Genomic DNA, 21,896 nt, shown 5'->3' on the forward strand with positions numbered 1-21,896 from the left:
AACAAACAAACAAACAAAAAAACACCTATTATGTGCCAGGGACTGTGCTGATATTACATTCGATCCCCACAACCCTCCGAGTGAGTTGCTTTTATTATCACACAGCTGGCAGGTATTGTCTGAGATAGGATCTAAATACAATCTCCTTGACTCCAGGGTCAGTGATCTATCCCCTGTGCCACCTAGTTGGTGGAGGGGGTCTTCTGAGATTTAAGAGGGGAGATCAGGGGAAACATCACCGGAAGGGTGGGAGTTAAGTTGGACAGGATATGAACTAGTAGAATAGAGTTGTGCGAGGGGTTTGGGGGAGCAGGGCAGGCATTCCAGGAAGAGGAAAAGATATGAGTGAGGAGTGAGGAGTGAGAAAACATATAATGTGCTGGGAATGGAATGATGAGAGTATAGCATATGGGGGGAATAATGCCGAGTCAAGCTGGATAGAGCGTGGGCTAATCACATTCAGTTGGAATGAAGCCCTTTGGCACTGATTTTCCATTTTCCTTTTTTCCTCTAAAGGCTCTGGAAACAGAATTAATGTTGACCATGGCTTCTTCCACAAAGGTTCTTCTGATATTCTTCCAATATTAAAGGTATGATTTCCAGTCATTGTCTATACAGAACATTTGAGAACACATGTAAAAAATCCAAGGGGTGTATATATTATCGTACAATGCCAGACTTTTTAGCTAAAGGTTAATTGTGGAAAACTTTTTTTAATGGTTTTGAGAATTTACAATGTCAGAATTGATTGGGTTCTGGATCCTTAAAAAGCATGTACTCCGTCATTTAAAAAACTCTATTATTATCTTGGCCCTTACCTACCTATAATTTCTTGGTGAGGAAACTCCCTTCACCAACGCAGAGGCCCACCTGCCAAGAATATAGAGAGGTCCACTGATTAGCCCAAGATGACACAGCCGGCGAATGAGCCTTGAACAGAGTTTTTTTGACTTTGAGGCTGCCCTCATCTCCACTTATGTCACATTGCCCTTTTCACATCTTTTTCCCTTTTTTTTGGTGTGTGTGTGTGTGTGTGTGTGTGTGTGTGTGTGTGTGTGTGAGAGGCAATTGGGGTTAAGTGACTTGCCCAGGGTCACACAGCTAGTAAGTGTTAAGTGTCTGAGGTTGGATTTGAACTCAGGTCCTCCTGAATCCAGGGCCAGTGCTCTATCCACTGTGCCATCTAGCTGCCCTAACCCTTTTCACATCTTTAAAAGAAACCAAACAAAATCTCCAAATGATTTTGTGTTGTGAGTTAGTGCTTATAAACGTGTGCCATGGGTCTGTATTTCTTATAATTTTCTGAACATTGCCTTTTTTATAGATAGCATTACAGTTAATGTTTTTGGACTATAACTAAATACTTTCTGAATTGAATTTAATGTGTGCAGCCAACTACTTGCTATTAATGAAAATCATCTTTCATTTGGAGGCTAGGTTTAGAGGAAGCCAGTGATATTTTTTTAAGCTATTATAATGGCTGATTAAGAAGCAATCAGTCAGATTACTCATGGTGGATTTAATTCAGTCGTTAAGACTTTATCTAATCAAGCACTTTCTCCTTGGTCCAAATCAAATTGAGAGCAGTTCATTATCCTTTCTATAGGCATGACCATAGTCTTGTATATTTCAATTAAGCAAATATTTCTTGGGCAACTCCTTTTTACTCAGCAGTTCACTGGATAGCATGTCAAACCCTAAGGAAGAATATGCTAGAAGGTTCTTATACTCTTATTACTTTTTAGGAAGGCAGCTAAGGTAGAACAGGGAATAGAGCACCAGACCTAAAGTAAAGAAGGCTCATTTCCTGAATTTATATGTGGCCTCAGACACTTTTTGCCTCAATTTCCTCATCTGTCAAATGAGCTAGAGAAGAAAATGGCAAAAAACACTCCAGTATCTGCCAAGAAAACCCCAAATGGGGTCACAAAGTATTGGATACGATTGAAATGACTGAACAGTAACGATTTTTTAGTTATATTTTTTTTTGTTCAGCAAAAGATGCACATTAATTCTTAGGTAGCTACATTTGCTAGGAAATCCTTATTTTGAGCCAAAATCTGCCTCTCTGTAATATTTATCCTGGGTCTCCCCTCTGATGACATATTCAGCATAACCTATCTTCCATAAAAAAAAACTTCAGATAGGGGCAGCCAAGTGGTGCAGTGGATAAAGTACTGGCCCTGGAGTCAGGAGGACCTGAGTTCAAATCCAGCCTGGGACACTTGACACTCAATACTCAATGGCTATGTGACCCTGGGCAAGTTATTTAACCCTGACCGCCTTGGAAAGGCAACAATAACAATGCACCAAACAACAACAACAACAAACCCTTCAGATATTTGATAGTTATCAGTTCCCATTCAGTCTTCTTTTCTCCTGCCTAAAATTCTGAGGTTCTTTTACTTAGCCCTTTATATAGGGGCAGCTAGGTGGTGCAGTGGATAGAGCATTTATCCTAGAGTCACCTGAGTTCAAATCTTGCTTCAGACAGTTGACACTAATAGTTGTGTGACTCTGGACAAGTCACTTAACCCTGCTTGCCTCAAACATCTGGGGCCATCTCCAGTCATCCTTATCTATATCTTGCCACTGGATACAGTTGGCTCTAAAGGGAAGAGTGAGGCTGGTGACTGCTCAACTCAGCTTCACTTAAATCTAATTCACTGCGAGTCATGACATCACCTCCTGATGTCACAGTCCTCTTTGAGAATGAAGGACAAACAACAAAAACAATATAGGAGGGGCAGCTAGGTGACATAGTGGATAGAGCATCAGCCCTGGAGTCAGGAGGACCTGAGTTTAAATCTGGTCTCAGACACTTGCCAACCTACTAGCTGTGTGACCCTGGGCAAGTCACTTAACCCCAATTGCCTCACCCCCCAAAAAAACAAAACCAAAAAACCCAATATAGGATTCTTATAATTTGAAAATGCATATTAAAGACTCCTAATCTTTATATTTTATTCTCTTCATATAAAACTTAAAAATTGCAAAATTGCAATGGTTTGCTTAATATAGTTTTTTAAGGAATTTTACTGTACTAACTATTGAAGCTCCTCAGGATTCAAATGAGTTGAGAGATTTAGGAAAAGATAGGAATAAATTCTACTCCAACTTTTCTTTCATTGAATTTAGCATAGGGTTTAATTGATTTAAAATAGAGGATTCTGGGATTGATGTCAATCAGTCAAAATGTCATTCAATAATTGAACATTATTAAAAATGGGTAGGGGGGCACCTAGGTGGTGCAGTAGATAAAGCACTGGCCCTGAATTCAGGAGGACCTGAGTTCAAATCCAGCCTTAGACACTTGACACTTACTAGCTGTGTGACCCAGGGCAAGTCACTTAAGCCTCATTGCCATGCAAAAAAAAAGGGGGGGGGGGTTATGTTTGTTTTTTTATTCATTGGCATAGGAAACTTGTTATCTATGAGTAATTATCAGTGAATATGTAAGGTTTCATTTTTCTCCTTTTTTATATATGGCAGCCCCTCTTTGATAAATGCAGACAATTCTTTAATAATAGTTACTTTATATACTGTTGTGCTTTCTTTTATGCAATAAATATAGCCCTAAAATACATGTAAATTGTCCTAGTTAAAATGTTCTAGGGCAGTGATGTCAATTCCTGCAACCTGCAATTGACTTAGGAAACCACAAATTAATCTCTCTTGTATTATAGTTTTATTTCTTTTGTTAAACATTTCCCATCACATTTTTTTTGGTAAAGCAATTGGGGTTAAGTGACTTGCCCAGGGTCACACAGCTAGTAAATGTCAAGTGTCTGAGGCTGGATTTGAATTCAGGTCCTCCTGACTCCGGGGCCGGTGCTCTATCCACTGCACCACCTAGCTGCCCCTTCCCATCACATTTTAATTTGGTTCTGGTTGTGCTCGGCTCACTGGCCTCAAGTCTGACTCTGTTGTTCTACAGGAACTGGTATTTTCAAGTAGCCCTATTTATTCTATGCCCTTTTATAGAGCAAAATATGTGTGTGTTTTGTGAAATGAATAATTAACTTACTTTTTAATACATCTGAGTTGTCCAATGTAGCTCCCCCTCTGAGTGCTATTCACTGCCTCTACCCCCAAAGGTCAGCTCCTGCCTTGGATTGAAAGAGTACTTTATGGGTCTGCACTCCTGGGATTATAATGTTCATTGGTGGGCTCCTATTGGTGCACTTTCTTTTAATGGTCAGTAGATAGTAGACTGTGTAGACACAGTCAGTTAGCTTATAGCAAAAACATTTACCAAGTTGGCCTGATAAGGACAACATCTACAAAATGTTCTTTCCACAAAACCCCAGGGTATATTCTCCCACAAACACAGAATCAGTGGGAAGAGTGGACACAAAGTCAAAATATCTGGTAACCATGAATCAGGGATATATATAGCCAAGGTGATTCATGTCTTTGGGGTTTAGGTTCCCCCATTTGGCTTTTCTTTCTTGTGGTGTCCTCTTCCTGCTGCTTCTTCCCCCCCCCTGCCCCCATCCCCACACCCTTTGCACCATATATCTGTTGCACAGGTAGTTCAGGTGAGCTCCCTTTGCTTGTCTTTCTCCCTACCTTGACTCCTAATTGCTGTGTCTGACTCTCTTCTTTCAGGCTCTCTTCTCTACTTCCAGTGGTTATATTCCTTGGAGCCACTTTCTGTTATGACTGTCTGTGTTTCAGTGACTCTTTTCCTTACTGGGTGAGCAGCTCCTCTGAAAGATGCCATAGCTGATGGAGAGAGAGGAGAGAGAAAATCTCCTCCCTCCTTCCTCCCCTCCGTCAGTTAGTCTGCTGATCCATGGTTCAAAGGTCCATGTCAAAACAAAGATGCTTTCTGCCTTTACCATCTCTCAGGGACAGCTGGATTGCCCTTTTTGTTTTTTGTTTTTTTTTTTGGGGGGCAGTGAGGGTTAAGTGACTTGCCCAGGGTCACACAACTAGTAGGTGTCAAGTGTCTGAGGCTGGATTTGAACTCAGGTACTCCTGAATCCAGGGCTGGTGCTTTGTCCACTATGCCACCTAGCTGCCCCTGGCTTGCCTTTTTAAGGGTCACTAGGGGCACAGTCAATATTTGGCTAATCTATGGCAACTCTAATTCTGTCAGGGAAACTCAGTGCCTTCTCCTTCTCTAAGCTTACCTTCTGACTACTCTGTCTCTGTCATGTATGTACCTATATATTTACACACACACACACACACACATACTTATAAATAAGCTCCTTGAGGGCAGGCACTGTTTTTTACTTTTTGTCTTTCTGGCACTTAATCACATAACCTGGCACATAATAAATGATTGTTGATTAAATCAAGAGATAATAGTCATAGACATACCTTTTATAGTTTATTTAACACATCAACACCTGGCGATCTCTCTCTGTCTCTGTCTCTCTCTGTCTCTCTGTTTCTCTGTTTCTGTCTCTGTCTCTTTGTCTCTCTCTGCCTCTCTTTGTCTGTCTGTCTCTGTCTCTCTGTCACTCTGTCTGTCTGTCTGTCTCTGTCTCTCTCTCTTTCTCTGTCCCTTACTTTCTGTGATTACATGACCTAGTATGGAGGTGGGGGTGGGAATCAAACCTTCTCCCCACTGCATCTAGATGTTTACTCAATGATGTAGATTTGTATAATCTGTATATTTCCTGACATGCTATTTTCAAATGGATGAACACTGATATTAAAAATGGAATTTCTAGGGACAGCTGGCTGGCGCAGGAGCACCAGCCCTGGATTCAGGAGGACCTGGGTTCAAATCTGACCTCAGACACTTAACACTTACTAGCTGTGTGACCCTAGGCAAGTCATTTAACCCCAACTGCCTCACCCTAAATAAATAAATAAAAATGGCATGTCTTAAAAACATTATTTCTAAATTTGCAGTTGTGCCTGGCCTAGGACCCTTTGGTTCTGGTTGGGGTGGTTGTGGGCCCACCACATATAGGTCTTGACGCCAGCCTCGATTCACTTCCCTCTCCCCTGTCTCTGTACCTCCACCTTATTTCCAGTTCTGGAAGTATAATCCAATCAGTACTGCCATTGCTACTAGACAGGATGTTATAGGACATAGTCCTTTATTGTACTATTCACTATCATTATAACTTCCCAGCCCAAAGAATGCCCTCCCCTACTCACCACTGCTTCATCTGCGTTATCTCCTCACCTTAGAACCTTCTTGAGGGCAGAGACTGTGTTAATTTTGTATTTATATCCCCAGAAGTTCGGAGAGTATTTGGCACATGTAGGAAGCACTTAATAACGCTTCTTTAAAAATGCATTCAATAAGAATTAAGTAAATGAAAATGTCGTTATTTCAGCTCCATCACTTAAATTAATTTAAAACCTGCCTTTGCTGTCACTTAATAAGTCACAATAACATAAAGTAAAAATTTTAAAGAAAAACCTTAATTTCTCTTAGGAAAAAACATGACTTCTTGTTATGACAATGATTTTTAGCTTTGTGGACAATTCATACTTACTCAAAGACAAATCAATCTTAAAGAAATATAGGCAACTTCTCAATGATACTTATGTATAAAATTTTTTTCAATGCTATCTTCAGATGACGATCAAAATTATATTTAAAGCTTATATCCCATTTATTTTGTGGAACTTTCCAAAATTATGCATCTGACTGACTCAGATTTTGTTTTCATCAAAATATTTTTGTCTTTCAATTAATTTTCAGAAAACACCTGAGGAGCAATTACTTTTGGCTTATGAGACTCTTGACAATGCAATTACTATCATAGGGATGTCGCGTACAAGAACTACATTGCCTGATGGAACATCAGTATATGACCATTGTCATATGAAGGTAAGATCATACATGTCTTCATTTGGAAAGAACTTGATTATTACTAGGAATAGGGTTGACCCTACAAATAGATAGAGTAGGCATCTACCTTCCTCTCTAATGTTCTTTGAGGGGGGTGTGAGGTGAGTGTGACTTGTCTCTTCCTCTCCCTCTCCTTTTCTCTCTCCTTTTTGCTTTCCCTCTCTTCTCATATACATCGAGAATGTATGTGAGATTATTCCAGGCTTTCCTCTCTTTCTGTATAATACATTTCAATATGAATACTTCCTCCTCCTCCAACCCCAAAGTTTCTATGATTTGTCTCCTGGAAGTCAGTTTCTCCTCGTTGAGGAAAATCAAAACCAGAATATAGCTTTCTTTTGTTGGCTCTTCTCCCTTTTGAAGGATGAAATTATTATGAAGGCAAGTAAAAAAACTATGAGCTGCTTTGCGAGTTAAGAGATGCTTTGGGAATGCTGTCTTGTGGTATAACTTATCCTGCTAGGAGTCTTTAGGGGTGAGCAGTTTTCATCTTGTTTGACCAGCCTTGGGAGATTCTTGGACAAAGCACCTCAGGATTGGATGCTGTTTCTCCAAGATCTGCTTATGATTGTGACATCTCATGTTTACCTTGGTCCTCTTCATCAGGGACTCACCAGCTGGCCAGAGAGCCTGCTTCCTCCTTTGGCCAGTAACAGCTGACCCTTTCTTGCTGGGCTTTTGGATTTCCCTTGTCATTCCTTGCAGTAATAATAGTCGTTGCTAGCATTTGTATAGCACCTGAAAGGTTGCAAAACATTTTATCTCTTTATGTCATCTCATCTGATTTTTGCAGTAGCCCTGTGAGGTAGATGTTATCAATCTCTTTTAGTCTCAGTTTTCTTTTCTGTAAAAATGGGGACAAATGACTTGTCTAGTGTCACACAACTGCTAAGTAATCTAAGGTAAGATTTTAACTTGGGACTTTCTGACTACAAGTCTTGGATTCTGTCTGCTATACCACTCACTTGCCAGGAGCACAAGCTGCTTCCTCCCCAGAGTCTAGTTTTATCACCCTTTGGGAAGAGTCTTGATCTTGCTGTCTGACCAAATGAGCATTCTTTCTTTCCTTCTTGGAGTCATACTCTTCTATCCTCCAATCTTATGCAGGTTTGATCCCCCCTCTGCCTCCATGGATCCTTTTGCTTTCCTCTGGAAACATTTCTTTCATTTTCTCAAGGAACATGTTCCCCTTCCAATTAGCCAGAGAGTAGAGAGGCATTTCTTAATTAATTTCACCTCCTCCAGCAGGGAGGCCCATCCTAATTCTGTCTTGACAACATGCAATGGCCAATTAGCTTTGGATGAAAAATATGCATTAACTCTTTCTTTGTAGGTCACTGGAATATGCCCTTTCCTATATACCTGCTAGAGCTGAGATCTTCAGTTTTCTGTGGTTCTAGCTTCACGATGAACTAGTGATTTATACTACTTTTTTCCCTTCACTGGGGATTCATAGGAGATCTTGAGCTGGGATTTCCTAATCAGAGGTTTAATTTTTAATAGCACGTTTTTCCTGCCATCTTGCTTTGCTTACCCAAGTGCATTTGACCGTCAGTTCACAGGTGAATGGCCCATTTCAGATAGTTCCTCTGTTTAACTGTTGTCTCAGGACTTGTGGGAAGAAATCAAATTCTAGATGTTTCTTGCATCTTCTTTTCCATTTTCTTCTCTCATCACTGGTCAGATGCTCTATGCTTGTGCCTTGCTTCTTTCCATATAATTTAGGGAGATTCATGACCACTAGTTGAGAAGAAGGCACAGTGGGAATGGAAAACAAGATAGGCATGGTACATTGAAGGAGAACAAGACCATAAGAAGAAGCCACTGAAAGGAGAGTCCCCCCAAAGGCAAACTTCCCATTTCACAATTTCTCCAAGCACTGACCCTGGGGATGAAAAGGCATTTATTTATTGGGGTGAATTATTTTGTTCTTTATTTTATATCTGATTCTTGTTTTGGGGTTTTTTGTGCACTCATTTTAATGTTTGGATAACCCTCCTTCCTCTTAATTTTCACATGACTTAAATGGACAAAAGGTTATCCCTCCAACAGCAGATAGCACTTCTGGCAAGCCACTCACCGCCAATACTTTGATCATGGACTTGCAGCTGGAGATCATTCTGACTCAGCACCGGATAGCGGTTACGCTCCTTGACCAACTCAAAGGTATCAGTTGCTAACATGTAGTTTCATAATGCTGGCACAGTTCTGGGTCAAATTCAAGTTTAGAACTGGTTTAAAAAGAGTTATCTTTTAACTAAATCCTTCCCCCTCTCTCATTCTCTAACACATAGGAAGCTAAGTTTTAATGTTTTTTTTTTTTCTCTTCCCCTTCTCTGATTTGTATGGCAATTTAATTGATTTGTACCAAGACACCATTAAAGTTAAAATGTGAGTTATTAATGATTCATTAATAATAATATTTTAAACCCTGAATAAATCTTCTGATAGTGTGTCAGTGAACTAGGAAATAACATATTTAAATAAATGAGTAATATTTTATGAGTTATAGTAGATTATTAAGAATATAAGCTTCTTGGGTCTTACGAGAGGGGAAGACATCAATCATTTCTATTGGCCGTGATATTACCAAATGAATGAATGAATGAATGAAAAAAACATTTATTAAGTATTTAGTGTGTGTCAAGTACTATGGTCAATCCTGAGGATATTAATACCAAAGCCAAGACAATTCTTGCACTTAAGGAGCTTACATTCTAATAGAAGATGACACAGACTTGGTAGCTTTGACCGGGGAAAAGTCTTCTAGTTTGGGAAGTTACAGGGATGGTGAGTAGAGCCATGGGGAGTAGAATGGCACATGCCTTTCAGTATTAATGCATCTTAGATTATTGTTCCCAAAATGAAAGCCAGGGGAGAGGGTACGCTTGCAACAATGTCGATGGCTAGGCATTGACTGAGGAGTAAAGTTGGAGAATGGTTGGTTGTAGTCAGGGTAGAGAGAGTGGGCCACTTGAGGCACTCATGAATCAGGCAAAGGGGCTTAGGGGTGGTCAGGGAAGGCGTGTAGTATACAATGCCTTTTATGCAAGGCTCTCAAAAATATATAGACTCCTAGAATGGGATGAGCCCCTCTCTTGAGGTCATCTTGTCTTGTTCTTGTCTGTTTGGTCTGTTTCCTTTGCATCCCATCCCTAGCCAATGTTCATCCATCTGCCTTCTGCCCAGAGCCTTCCAGGATGAGAAAACTCTACATTTCTGATGGCTTTAATTGTTACTAAGTCTTTCCTCAAATGGAATTGAAATTTGCCTCCTAACTTCTACTCATTGGTTCTGATTTTCCCTTATGGAGCTAAGAAGCAGTAAAGTCCCTCTTCCATGTGATGGCCCTTCAGATGTTTAGAGAGAGAATGATACTGAGAGGAAGAAACATTGGATTGGAGTCAAGAGACCTGGTTTTGAATTGCTACTCAGTGACATGAGCTGTCTCAGAGTTGTGGGCTCCTCATCTCTATGAAATGGGGAGGCTAACAATTGTGTTACCTACCCTACTGACTTCTGAGGAAAGCACACTTTAAAATGCAAATTGTTTATCTTGAATGGATGAATGATAAAGTCCTTTATTAAGGGCTTACTATATGCCAGGTCTGGGCTAACTCTTCTTCAGGGCCTTTAACCAATCATATTACATTCATTTCAGCAATAAAACATTTAAAAAAACACTTAGTACTGAAAGAGATAAAAAGATAAGACACTTAGTGCCTGCTCTTACAAATGGGGGGAATGCTGTAGCTATGTCTCTATCTCTTTCTATCTATCTACTACTTATCAATCCTCCTGCTATGCATGTATATGCAGTCACAAATGATATACATATACACACTCATACAAATGATGCTAGTTGTGTGACTCTGGATAAGTCACTTAACTGCTCAATAACCTGGGCAACTCTCTAAGACTAAGTTTCACAGGAGGCACTGACCTGCATTGATGGGTAGAGTTTCCTCCTCTGGGAGCTCCATACTATATCATGGAATCATAGGTGATGGAGGTGGAAATCATAGGTTGTGCTTATCTCATTGGAGGCCAAGTCTTTTCAAATCTACCTCCATGACATTCATCTTCTTCCCTCAACTCAGACACTGCTACCCTAGTTTAGGCTCTCCCCTCTTAATTGCCTCTCTCTCTTTCCGATCCGTCTCCCACACAGCATCCAAAGCAATTATCCTAAAGCATGGGCATCATCCCCTTGTAAACTCTACTGACTCCCCATTTCTCCTGCTAGGATCAAACAGAAACTCTTCTGCTTGACATTTTAAACCCTTCATGACCTGGTTCCAACCTGTCTTTCTTGGCTTTTTCCACATGGTCCAGTCTGACCAAACTGGGATTTGTGCTGTTCCTTACCCATGCCATTCCCTCTCTCACCCCGAGCCTTTGACCAGCTGCTCCCCAGGCCTGCCGTGTAGGTCCTCGTCACCGTGGCCTCTGCCCCGCTCCTTCCCCAAGTCTCCTCATATTTATTGAGCATATGTGAATATAGAGTATACGTGTTATCTCTCCCTGGGAGCTGTAAGCTTCCGGAGGGCAGGGACAGTTTGATTCTTGTCTTTGCATCTCCATTGTGTCCACAGCGTGGCCCTGGCATGTGGTAGAGGCCTTGGCTATTGCGGAACGAAGATGTAATAAGCCAGCAAAGGGAAGGTCGGGGTCAGGGTATAAGTGACCTTGAATGCCAAATAGGAATTTGTATTCCATCTTCAAGGTCCCAGGTAGCACTGGAGTTTAGTCAGTCTGCAAGTAAATATCTATTAAGGGCCTACTATGTGTCAGAGGCAGTGTGCTAAGAGATGGGGATATAAAAGGAGATAAAAGACAGTCCCTGCCCTCAAGGAGTTTACAATCAAATGAGGAGAAAACAAACAAACCATGTACAAACAAACTATATTCTGGATAAGTGGGGATTATATGAGAGAGGGAAGGTGGAAGGCTTCCTGTAGAAGATGGAATTTATTTGGGACTTGAAGCCTGGGAGGTAAGTCCTTGGAGTGGAGGAGAGAGAGTGTTCCAGGTGTGGGGGACAGCCAGAGAAAATGGCTGGAGCCCAGAGATGGGGAGTCTTGTTCATTAACAGCCAGGAGGCCTGGGGCCCTGAGAGGTGAAATCACTTGCCCAGGGTCACACAGTCAGGATGAGCCAGAGGATACAATTCCTCTCTGGAAGAAACAATGCTCTCTCTGGATCTCATTCTCTTGAATAAAGCTGACAACCTGATCAGTGTTATTTGTCAGCTGCATTCAGGACACGGTGGCATATAGGAGGTGCACTGAGCCTGGAGTCAGGAAGATCTGAGCTCAAATTGACCTTAGATGTTTACTAGCTCTGTGACCCTGGGAAAGTCACTTAACCACTGCCTGCCTCAGTTTTCCCACCTATAAAATAGGGGTAATAATAGTACCAACCTAACGGGTTGTTATGAGAATCAAATGAGGACAATATTTGTAAATTGGTTTGCCAAACATTAATGTACCATATAAATGCTAGCTATTTAATAATAATATAATAATAAAAATATAAAATATTTCCTCTATCAGGTTACTTTTGGTTTTTTGGTGGGGCAGTGAGGGTTAGTTGACATGCCAGGGTTAAATAGCTAGTAAATACCCAAGTGTCTGGAGGCCGGGATTTGAACTTGGGCCTCCTGAATCCAGGGCTGTGCTTTACTACTGCACCACCTAGCTGCCCCCCCCAATATCAGGTTACATTTTGACAAGATCCTTCTATTGTTCTGCATGATATTCGTATATCTCTACCATTTTTCTTCTGTTAAATGTTGAGTAATTGGAGAATAGAACTGAAGAAGCTGCCCTGATTAGACCTCAGATCTACTTTCTTTTCTAAGTTTGAGCCTGGCTTTGTTAGGTTTTCACATGCACTAAGATTTATTAAATCCAGATACTGGTTAATTTGAAATAGTACAGCTCAAAGCAACTGCGATTCCCTGAATGGTGTAGAGCCTTCCCCATGAAACTCTTTGCCTGATTCAATGTGCAGATAATACATAAGTCAGCACTTAAATTGGGTCCTGAGAACACCCTTCACTATTGCATATATTGGAAAAATGGGAAGGAAATGGAAATCAGTCTTGGCGAAACAATATCGGAGCATCTCCCAGATTGCTCTCGACAGAACAGGGATTGAAATGATAAACTACTGAGGGTTTTTAATGAACCCATCCCCGATGATCAGGTCTATAGACCCCCTTAATTTGTGCTACTGTATTGAGTGGTGCATTTGCCTCCACTGCCCCCCTACAATTCTAGGAATGAGGGTTTCTCTCTCCTCCTCATTATTTCCTACTGTGGGCTGTTTTCTTCTTAGCAGCCACCATCCTCTGAAGGCTTGGTCAAAGCAGTTGAAGAAGCAAAAATAGCCCTGTTTTCTGTAAGTTAAAGGACAGTTGCCTAAATACATGCTGAACAGTGAGTGCCCAAGCCCCAAAGAGTGATCTATTGGGGGCAGGGGGGAGGATGTCTCTTTGAAGATGTTCAGCTTGAAGCACGAGGGGTAGTGGGAGTGATGGATCTGGGGTCAGAGGACCCGGGCCTGACACTTGGCTCTGCCCCTCGCCACCTTTGGCATGTCACAACCTTTCTGGGCCTGTTTCCTCATCTGTAAAACAGGAGAGTTGGGCGAGGGGGTCTGAGGTCCTTTCCAACACCAAAGCTGTAGTCCTGCAATATAGTGGATGGGGATTAGGGATAGGGTTCGAGCCTGGAATTTCACTGATAGAGGGTACTAAACTCCTGGATAAGGAATCTCCCCCAACCTTTACAGGTCTGTGTCTTCTCTACGATCTTTTTTTTAAAAAATAAAAGTATTTTATTATTTTCCAGTTATATGTAGAGATCTTCTCTACAATCTTAAAAGTTGCCCAAAGTACCCCCGGTTATCTTGGTTCTGGTGACACCCTTTTTTGGGAAGAAACAATGACCTCTTAGGCTTACAATCAAATGTCTCACTCTCTCTCTCTCTGTCTCTCATAATACTGTGATGGTATATAATTTTAAAATGTGGAAACAGGGGCAGCTAGGTGGCGCAGTGGATAGAGCACAGGCCCTGGATTTAGGAGGACCTGAGTTCAAATCTGGCCTCAGATACTTTACACTTACTAGCTGTGTGACCCTAGGCAAGTCATTTAACCCCAATTGCCTCACCCCCCCCAAAATGTGGAAACACCAGTTGGCTATAGTTTTTCACTGAGATGCCAAGGCTTACCTCAGAAAAGCATCTCCATGTGGAAATGGACTGCTTCTGTGAAGTGCTCATCTCTTGAGAGGAAGAGGCCATTCTTTATTCCCATAAACTATTGCTTCAACATACTGTAGTTCACTCCTGTTAGCTCTGGTATCTTCTCAAAAGTGGGTATAAAGCCTTTTTCAGAATGACTCTATGGTTTACCATTGATCTGTCTTTTGGACACAAATCAAATTATCTTCTTTTGAGCCTTTTTGTAGAGTGATCTTAATTGTGTATAATATTTTTAAGGACCTATTATGTGGGAAGGTCATTATAGCAAATGAATGGCTGTATTCAAGATGCCCAGCAGATGCCTCAACTTCCTACAGTATTTGCTGAGCCTGAGACACCTCAGAGGGAGCTCCCTCTCCCCTCCCTGTTTTATCCATCAAAACTTCTCAGCATCATCATTTATCTTCCCTTCCCATCTCAGATGAGGTGTGCCCACTCTTTGCCGAGACTAACCCCATTTCTCTGATTCCATTCCTTCCTATCTTGCCTCAGCAACATATCCCCTTACTCTCATAAATCTTTATTTTCCATTGGTTCCTTCTCCTTTGTCTATGAACATGCTCAGATCAATGTACTCCGAAAAAAGCCTTCCCTTGACCATTCTGCTCAGTCTGATTTATGACTTGTTCACTCACACCTTTGAGTGATTCATTCATTCATTTGAGAAATAGGGACCTTCTTTGTTGGCATTAAATGGAGTACATTTCATTTCAGTTAGAGATTCGCTGTTCTTAGCAAATCTGGTAAAGTCCATAGTTATAAATCTTAGATAATTCTGCCACATCTTCACATTTTACAGATTAGGAGGAAACTGAAGTAGTAAGTGTGGGAGGTGGGATTTGAACTCAGATTCTCTTTCAATATATAGAGCTTTGAGTTCCCTCACCCACCTGATCATTATCTTTTGGATAATGCTCCAGTTTCATAGAGTTTCTTCAACTGTGGCACACAGAACACAGTACTCAAGATGTGTTTTGGAGAGCAGACAAGAGTTTGAACTCTTGTCTTCATTGGTCTGCTTGTTGTGCATCTATTAATCGGATGTAAAATTCACATGCCAGCTTCATCTCTGCAGTAAATGCTAAGAGCTTCACAAGGCCAGGGAATAAGTTACACAATTTGTATATCCTCATAGCACCTCCCACAGGGCTAGGCAGATTGGAAGCACTTCAGTAGTAGTTGTGAATTGAGCCATGACCACAGGTGAAGAGCTTTTGGTGGCCTGGAATGTGCTAACCCATTACTACTGGCAATGGACAAGGCAGAAACGGTGTGTGTGTGTGTGTGTGTGTGTGTGTGTGTGTGTGTGTGTGTGTGTGTGTGCTTGAGATAGGGGCTTCTATTTCACAAAGCAGGATGGAGAGCTCCCAATATCTGGCCATTGATATATGTAAAATGTAAGGTAAAAATTAAATTTTACCTTTTGGAGTGAGGTATGTATTAGGAAAGAAGGGGCAGGGGAGAAGGCACAGATAAGCCCATATCAAAGTAAGAAATTGGCTGCAGATTCATTTTCCTTTCTATAAGTGAGGAAAATGGGTGGTATGATGGAAGAGCTAGCATTTTAAAAATCTATAGTGTGGGGACTCAATGTAGGAGCCTTTAAACTTTTAAAAATATATGTTGGTAACTGTATTTCACCCTAATTGTTATCTTTTGCAAGACTCTATTTTATTGTATGCATTTCCCAACATGATTCTAATAAGGAGCCTGTAGGCTTCACCAGACCTGCCAAAGGGGTTCAGGATACAACTCTTGTGAGTTTAGAAAATGGCAACTCTTGCAGACACAGACTTAACTCTAACGGTGAGTCCTTTTCTTTTTCAGCTTGGGACCCTCCTCTCCAGAAACCACCTGCCCAAAAGAAGCTCAGAAAGGGTCTGCCAGCACTAGTTATTTCACAGTAAAATATGAGCAGAGTCAGAAACAAATTATGTAGACTAGGACAGGGCATTGATCCAGTTTTGATAGAAAAATGTTTTCACATGATCCGACTGAAATGAATGTTTCGTTTTACAGAGTCGTATATACTGAGAAAATCAACAAGAATCGAATATCCAAAGCAATGTACTTGATGCAGAAAGCTCTGTTATTATTTGAGAAAGATCCCCTCCAGATCCCAAGCTACTGGAGGTGAGACTGACATGCTCCATTGCAACCAACCCACATTTCTAATGTCTCATACAGCTTCCTGTCACTGTGAACAAATCAGCTAGCATTTATTAAGCACCCACTGTGTGCAAGACATAGTGCTAAGTGCTAGAGATAAAAAGAAAGGCAAAATCAACACCCTCCCCTCAACCCCAACTAAAATCCAACAACAAGAAACAAACAAGAAATGTTCCCTGCCTCAAAGAACTCTCAATTTAATGGAAGAGACAGAGTGCAAACAATTATGTACAAACAAGACTTACGCATTATAAAATTGGAGTGATCTCAGAGGGAAGATGCTAAGATTAAGGAGATCTGGGGTGGATTCTTGCAGAAGGGAGGGTTTTAGCCAAGCCTTAAAGAAGCCAAGAGGCAGAAATGAAGAATTGAGAATTCCAGGTATGGGGACAACCAGTAAAAATGCCTGTAGTTGGGAGGTGGAGGGTCTTGGGTGAGGAGCAGGAAGGACACTTGTGTCCTTGCATTGAAGAGTAAGTGAAGGGGGTAGTAAGATAGAAGAAGAATGAGAAGGTCTAAAGGGACCAAGTTATGGAATTGATTTCCTTGTCCAGTTGAATTCAATTAAACAAATATCAGTCAGGTGCCTACCATAGCAAGGCACTTTTCTAGGCATAGGAAGATGTTGGAGAAAGGGGGCATCCTCTCTGATAGGTGGTCAAGGAAGCTGTAAGGGAGGAGGCAGCATCTGAGCTGGGCCTTGAAGGATAGGCAGGATGTCAGTAGGTTGAAGTGATGAGTGAATGTGTCCTAAGTATAGGAAAAAGCATGAAGCAAAGTACACTGAGAAAAGTAAATAGTCTGGAGTGTGGAGTATGCAAAGGAGAGTGGAAAACTGGAAAGGCAGATTGAATCACATTTGTGGAAGGCTTTGAATGCCAATCCCTCTGGAGATTGTAGGATTTTGATAACATGCCAACTGTTCGAGTGTGGTTTTTTATAAACCATATTCATTATATATGTTAAATACCTTTCCAAAGGAAGAGAAGGGAAAGGTGTGAATGTGGAGGTGAGAAGGGAATGAGCCCTAAATTGAGATCCAGGAGAAAAGGATTCTGAACCCAACTCTGCCTATGTATGACCTTGAGAGAACTGGCCAACTTCTTCAAGCTTCCTTCTTTCCCTTATCTACAAAATAGAAGAGTTTAAGTAAGTGATACCTGAGGTCTCTTACACTTCAGTGGCTCTAGGACCCACACCTGGTTGTTGGGTTGTTTCTCATGACCAAAAAAAAAAAAAAGAGGGAAGGAGGGGTTAAAAGTACAAATATTTGACAAATGCAATGGAGCAGATCATTGTGCACGGAGAGCTTGGTATAGGCTTCTATTCTCTCACCTAGTTTTATGAAGGAAAAAGTGACCTTTAGGTAAGGATTCTGTCTTCCAGCACATTTCCTCTAAATTGCATGCACTGTAAAAACCAGTAGCTAATTCCTTCCTCCAGCTTAACATCTTGGGGGATTTAATTTTTCCTAAAGAAATACATTAATGCTTTTGCAAATGAATTTACTGAGAAAGTAGGATTTGCTTTATAGCGACTCTTTGTTCTATAGGGCAAGTATTTGAAGGATCCTTTGTGTAAATTCCCCTTGCCCCCTGGCACAGATGTTATCAATATGATTAAATGCAGTGTTAACATATTAGACATTTAAATAAGAGATCTAAGGAGGTTCCTGAGAACAAGTTGGATACCTTAATGTTTTACACTTAGTAAGCACTTAACAAATACTGTTGACAAAATGAATACTTAAGAATTTTCTTAGTGTTAGTGAAAGTTTTTTTTAACATTGGATTCAATATATATTTATTCAAAGAGTGACAGAAATAGAGATGCTAGCATTACTTAATATTTTCCCTGGCATAAATGTAGTTGCATGACTTTCTACATTGTTCGAATTTGCACTATTTGAAGTTATAATTAATATGTAAAATGTGGTAATTTGTTCCAGCCAAATGGAAATATTCAATGAAAATTCAAATAATGGGATCACTTCATAGGACTCATTATTTGCACTGATCAGGACCCAGCTGTACAAGATTTGGAAATTGATGACAATGTGGAGTGAGCAGAGAAATAAGTAGAGGATGACACCATGTGTGCAAACCTGGGTGACTAGAAGTCTGCTGGTCCCTTGAAAATGGTAGGAAAGTTCAGAAAAAGAGAGGGTTGTTTTGGAGGAAAGATAAGTTGAGTTTGAGAAGCCTATTTGGTCATTGTAATTATGGAAGTTCAGTTTTGTTATTTTGTTCTTTCCATTTACATTGTTGTAGCTATGGAACATATTCCTTTCCTGGCTCTCCATATTTAATACTGAATCAGTTCATAGAAGTCTTCCTAGGTTTCTCTGAATCCTTCATATTAACTGTATCTTACGGCATATTACACTCATGCGCCTTAGTTATCTCCCAATTAATGGACATTTCCTTTGTTTCCAGTTCTTCTCTACCCCAAGAGTACTCCATGATTATTTTGGTGTGTTTGGCAACTGATTCTTCCTGTCTTTGACCTCTTTGACCCAACAGTAGGATGGCTAGGGCAAAGGGTGAATACTTAGTAAATACTTGTTAATTCAACTTAATTCAATTAATCCACTTAATTCAACTCATTGAATTGTCTGTAATTTCATTAGTGTGGTCTATTCCCTCCATGGATACAAATTGCAACCCTTCCATAATTTAGTAGATGGACTTTAGTCTAAAATCTGTAAATGATTATTAATATTAACATGTAAATGGTCTGCTCCAAGAAAAATTAAATGTATTTGGTATTATAATCTGGACTCTATTATTTCAACACATTTAAAAATATAACTACATGATTTAAGTAGGCTAGAAAGGAAGTAAAAAATAATCAAGTGATATTTCTAGATTTTACTTGTCTTAGATCTTGAATTGCCTTTTGGAAACACAGTAGTTACATCAGCTGATTTTATGAAGGAAATGTTTCCTTTAGTTCAAATAACAACGGAATGGAAAATGTTTATTAAATGCTTGCTGTGTGCTAGGCACTAGAGGTGCAAGTAGAGAAGCAAAAACATTTCTGGTGTCTAAGAGCTCATGCAGTAATGGGGAAGATTACATGCAGAGAGGGTTCAGCTGCCGGGCAGGTTTAAGAGATGTAAAATAGAGGGAAGTAATCACCTTTGGCTTCCTGGAGACCTTGTGTTATGTTTTAAAACATATGCTCTGAGCCACTATGAATAAGTCCAGATATTTCCTAAAGAGCTTTTGTGTTTTGACTGAAACAGTGTTTGCAAAGCCTTAGTGGTAGGCAGCATTAACACTTCTTTCATTCCCCACTGGCCCCTCTCCAGTTGCTGCCAGGTCACCCCTCCTATTCCTTTCCCTTCCATTTTGCAAAGTATGCTTAACTACTTAGAAGAAATGGTTGATTTGGCTGCAGTCTTTGAAGCATTTGCATCTTTTTTTAGTGGAATGTTTCCTGTGGAAACAAATGTTTTCCTTTGAAAGTGAACATTTTTGCAATGAAAGCTAACATTTTATGTAAAAGACATGTGTCAGGGAAGACTTTGCCTTGCCATTTCTGACAGTTTTCTCTGGGTCCCTGAATTTCTTTTCACCACCCATGTTTAGGTTTTAGCCCTCAGGATAGAGCCTGGGGTCTGGAATCAGGAAGACTCATGTTCCTGACTTCAAATCTGTCCTCAGACACTTATTAGCTCTGGTTCCCTGGACAAGTCACTTAATTCTGCCTCAGTTGCCTCATCTGTAACACTAGTTGAAGAAAGAAAAAGCAAACCACTCCGGTATTTTTGTCAACAAAACTCCAAATGGGGTCATGAAGAGTTGGACACAACCAAAAAAATCTAGCAGAACAACAACCTCCCTCCTAAACAGAGGGTGATGCTGCTGCTTTCCCCCTCTTTTTGTCATCCCCAACCCTAAGAGTTTCTCTATAATCATTTGAAAAAAAATAATGATTTGTCTTCAGTGATTTTTCCAAGGTCACAGTGACTTAGTGGCAAAGCTAAAACAGGGTCTTCTTATTGCCATTTCAGTACTCTTTCTATATATCACTCTGAACTTAGAAAAGTCACTTGACCTCACTAGAACTCACTTTTCTCATCCTTAAAATGGATGAGAAAGAATTGATCCAGATGACCTCTAAGGTCCCTTCCAGCTTGGAAATTCCTTCACTCAGTAATGCTAATAAATCGGGTGAAGAAAGTGGACTCCTCAAAGGCAAATCACCAGTGAAATAATTTATTTCCTTATTGTATTTGTTGTTTATCATTATACTAATTTAATATTTTTTGGCAAATTAGTCCTCTTTCTTTTAGGGAGATCAGGTTCCTCTTAGATTAATATGGCATTTTTTGTGAACTATTTTAATTCTTTCTTATCACTGTGGTAAAAACTGTCTGCTGTAATGGAGAAGGGTACTGTACCAGTTTTCATATGACCCAGGGTTTGGTTCCTATTATGACACTAACTTGCTCTGTGACATTGGGCAATTTCCTTCCTATCTCTGACTCTGTTTTCTTATCTAGAAAATGAGGAAGCTATCAATTCGACAAAATAAACATTTGTTAAGTGCCTACAGACACTGTGCTAAGTGCTGGGGGTGTTGTTTGTCTAGTCAACCTGAAAATTAATGAAACAATCAATGTAACAAAATTAAGGTCTTTAATTGGGACAGAGGAGTTATTACTAGTGATAACACCATAGTGAGCACTAGGAGTACCCAAAGATGGGGACTAGGGACAGGGTTTATATTGGCCAACAGAGTAAAGAGAGGGAAGAGATTGCCTCTGGGTTAATTTACCTTATAGTTTCATCAGCTAAGTCCTTTTAATGTAACAAGCTGAGAGTGATGAGATTACCTTTGTGAGAGTTAAGTATCTCATAAGTTCTTTCTTAGGATTATATTTTTTTCCCAATTACTTGTTAAGATTCATAAATTCCTAAGGTAAGCCGTTTTATTTACATAACAAGCAAAGTACAGAAAGAAAGCTTGGAATCTCGGGAGTGGAGATCCACAAATAATCAAGTCTGGAATTGACTATCTGTCTGCCCCAGGCAATTCTGTTGGCCTGGAAACAAAATTAGATGAAGTCAGTCAGTTCTCAAATCTTTGTGGTTTTCATTATTGAAGAGGACAGTGATATTGGGGAGGCAATGAATTGGATTTAAATGAGCAAGGGCTGTGTAAAGTCTTCAGTCTCACTCTTGTATTCCTTTGGGCAGAGCTGTGGAACATAAGGGTATAATTCTCCATATGGAAAGAGGGAGAAAAGGGGAGAGAAAGGAAAGGAAAAGAAGGCAAGGGGAAGGCAGGGGAGGGAAAGGAAAGGAAAGGATATACAAATAACCAAAAGAAAGATAGTCCCTTCCCTCAAGGAGCTTACAATCTAATGGGGGAAGATAGCACACAAAAAAATTATGATCTCCTGTTCTCTAGTATTTGTCAGCTATACAATTTTATGATATGACACAATGGAAAGATAGAGTCAGGAAGAACTGAGCTCAAATCCAAATTTAGGCTCTTCCTAGTTGTGTGACCCTGGGCTAGTCACTCAACTGCTCTTTCCTTCAGTTTCCTCACACCTGTAGAATGAGGACAATAACAGCACCTACATTGAAGAGTTGTGAAGATAAAATGAGACATT

The 21,896-nt window shown here is 40.3% G+C and overlaps 1 protein-coding gene across 1 annotated transcript in view; it reads left to right on the top strand.

The window, feature by feature from the left end:
• CFAP54 (cilia and flagella associated protein 54) overlaps window positions 1-21,896 on the top strand; it is a 347,358-nt gene that overhangs the window by 106,296 nt on the left and 219,166 nt on the right. The window contains exons 16-21 of the mRNA XM_043967706.1: window positions 517-590; window positions 6,677-6,805; window positions 8,863-8,992; window positions 15,926-16,001; window positions 16,118-16,231; window positions 21,770-21,779. Coding sequence (XP_043823641.1) covers window positions 517-590; window positions 6,677-6,805; window positions 8,863-8,992; window positions 15,926-16,001; window positions 16,118-16,231; window positions 21,770-21,779 — 533 coding nt within the window. The remainder of the gene's footprint in view (window positions 1-516; window positions 591-6,676; window positions 6,806-8,862; window positions 8,993-15,925; window positions 16,002-16,117; window positions 16,232-21,769; window positions 21,780-21,896) is intronic.

This window comes from Dromiciops gliroides, chromosome 5, assembly GCF_019393635.1.
Source record: "Dromiciops gliroides isolate mDroGli1 chromosome 5, mDroGli1.pri, whole genome shotgun sequence".
Classification (NCBI taxonomy): domain Eukaryota; kingdom Metazoa; phylum Chordata; class Mammalia; order Microbiotheria; family Microbiotheriidae; genus Dromiciops; species Dromiciops gliroides.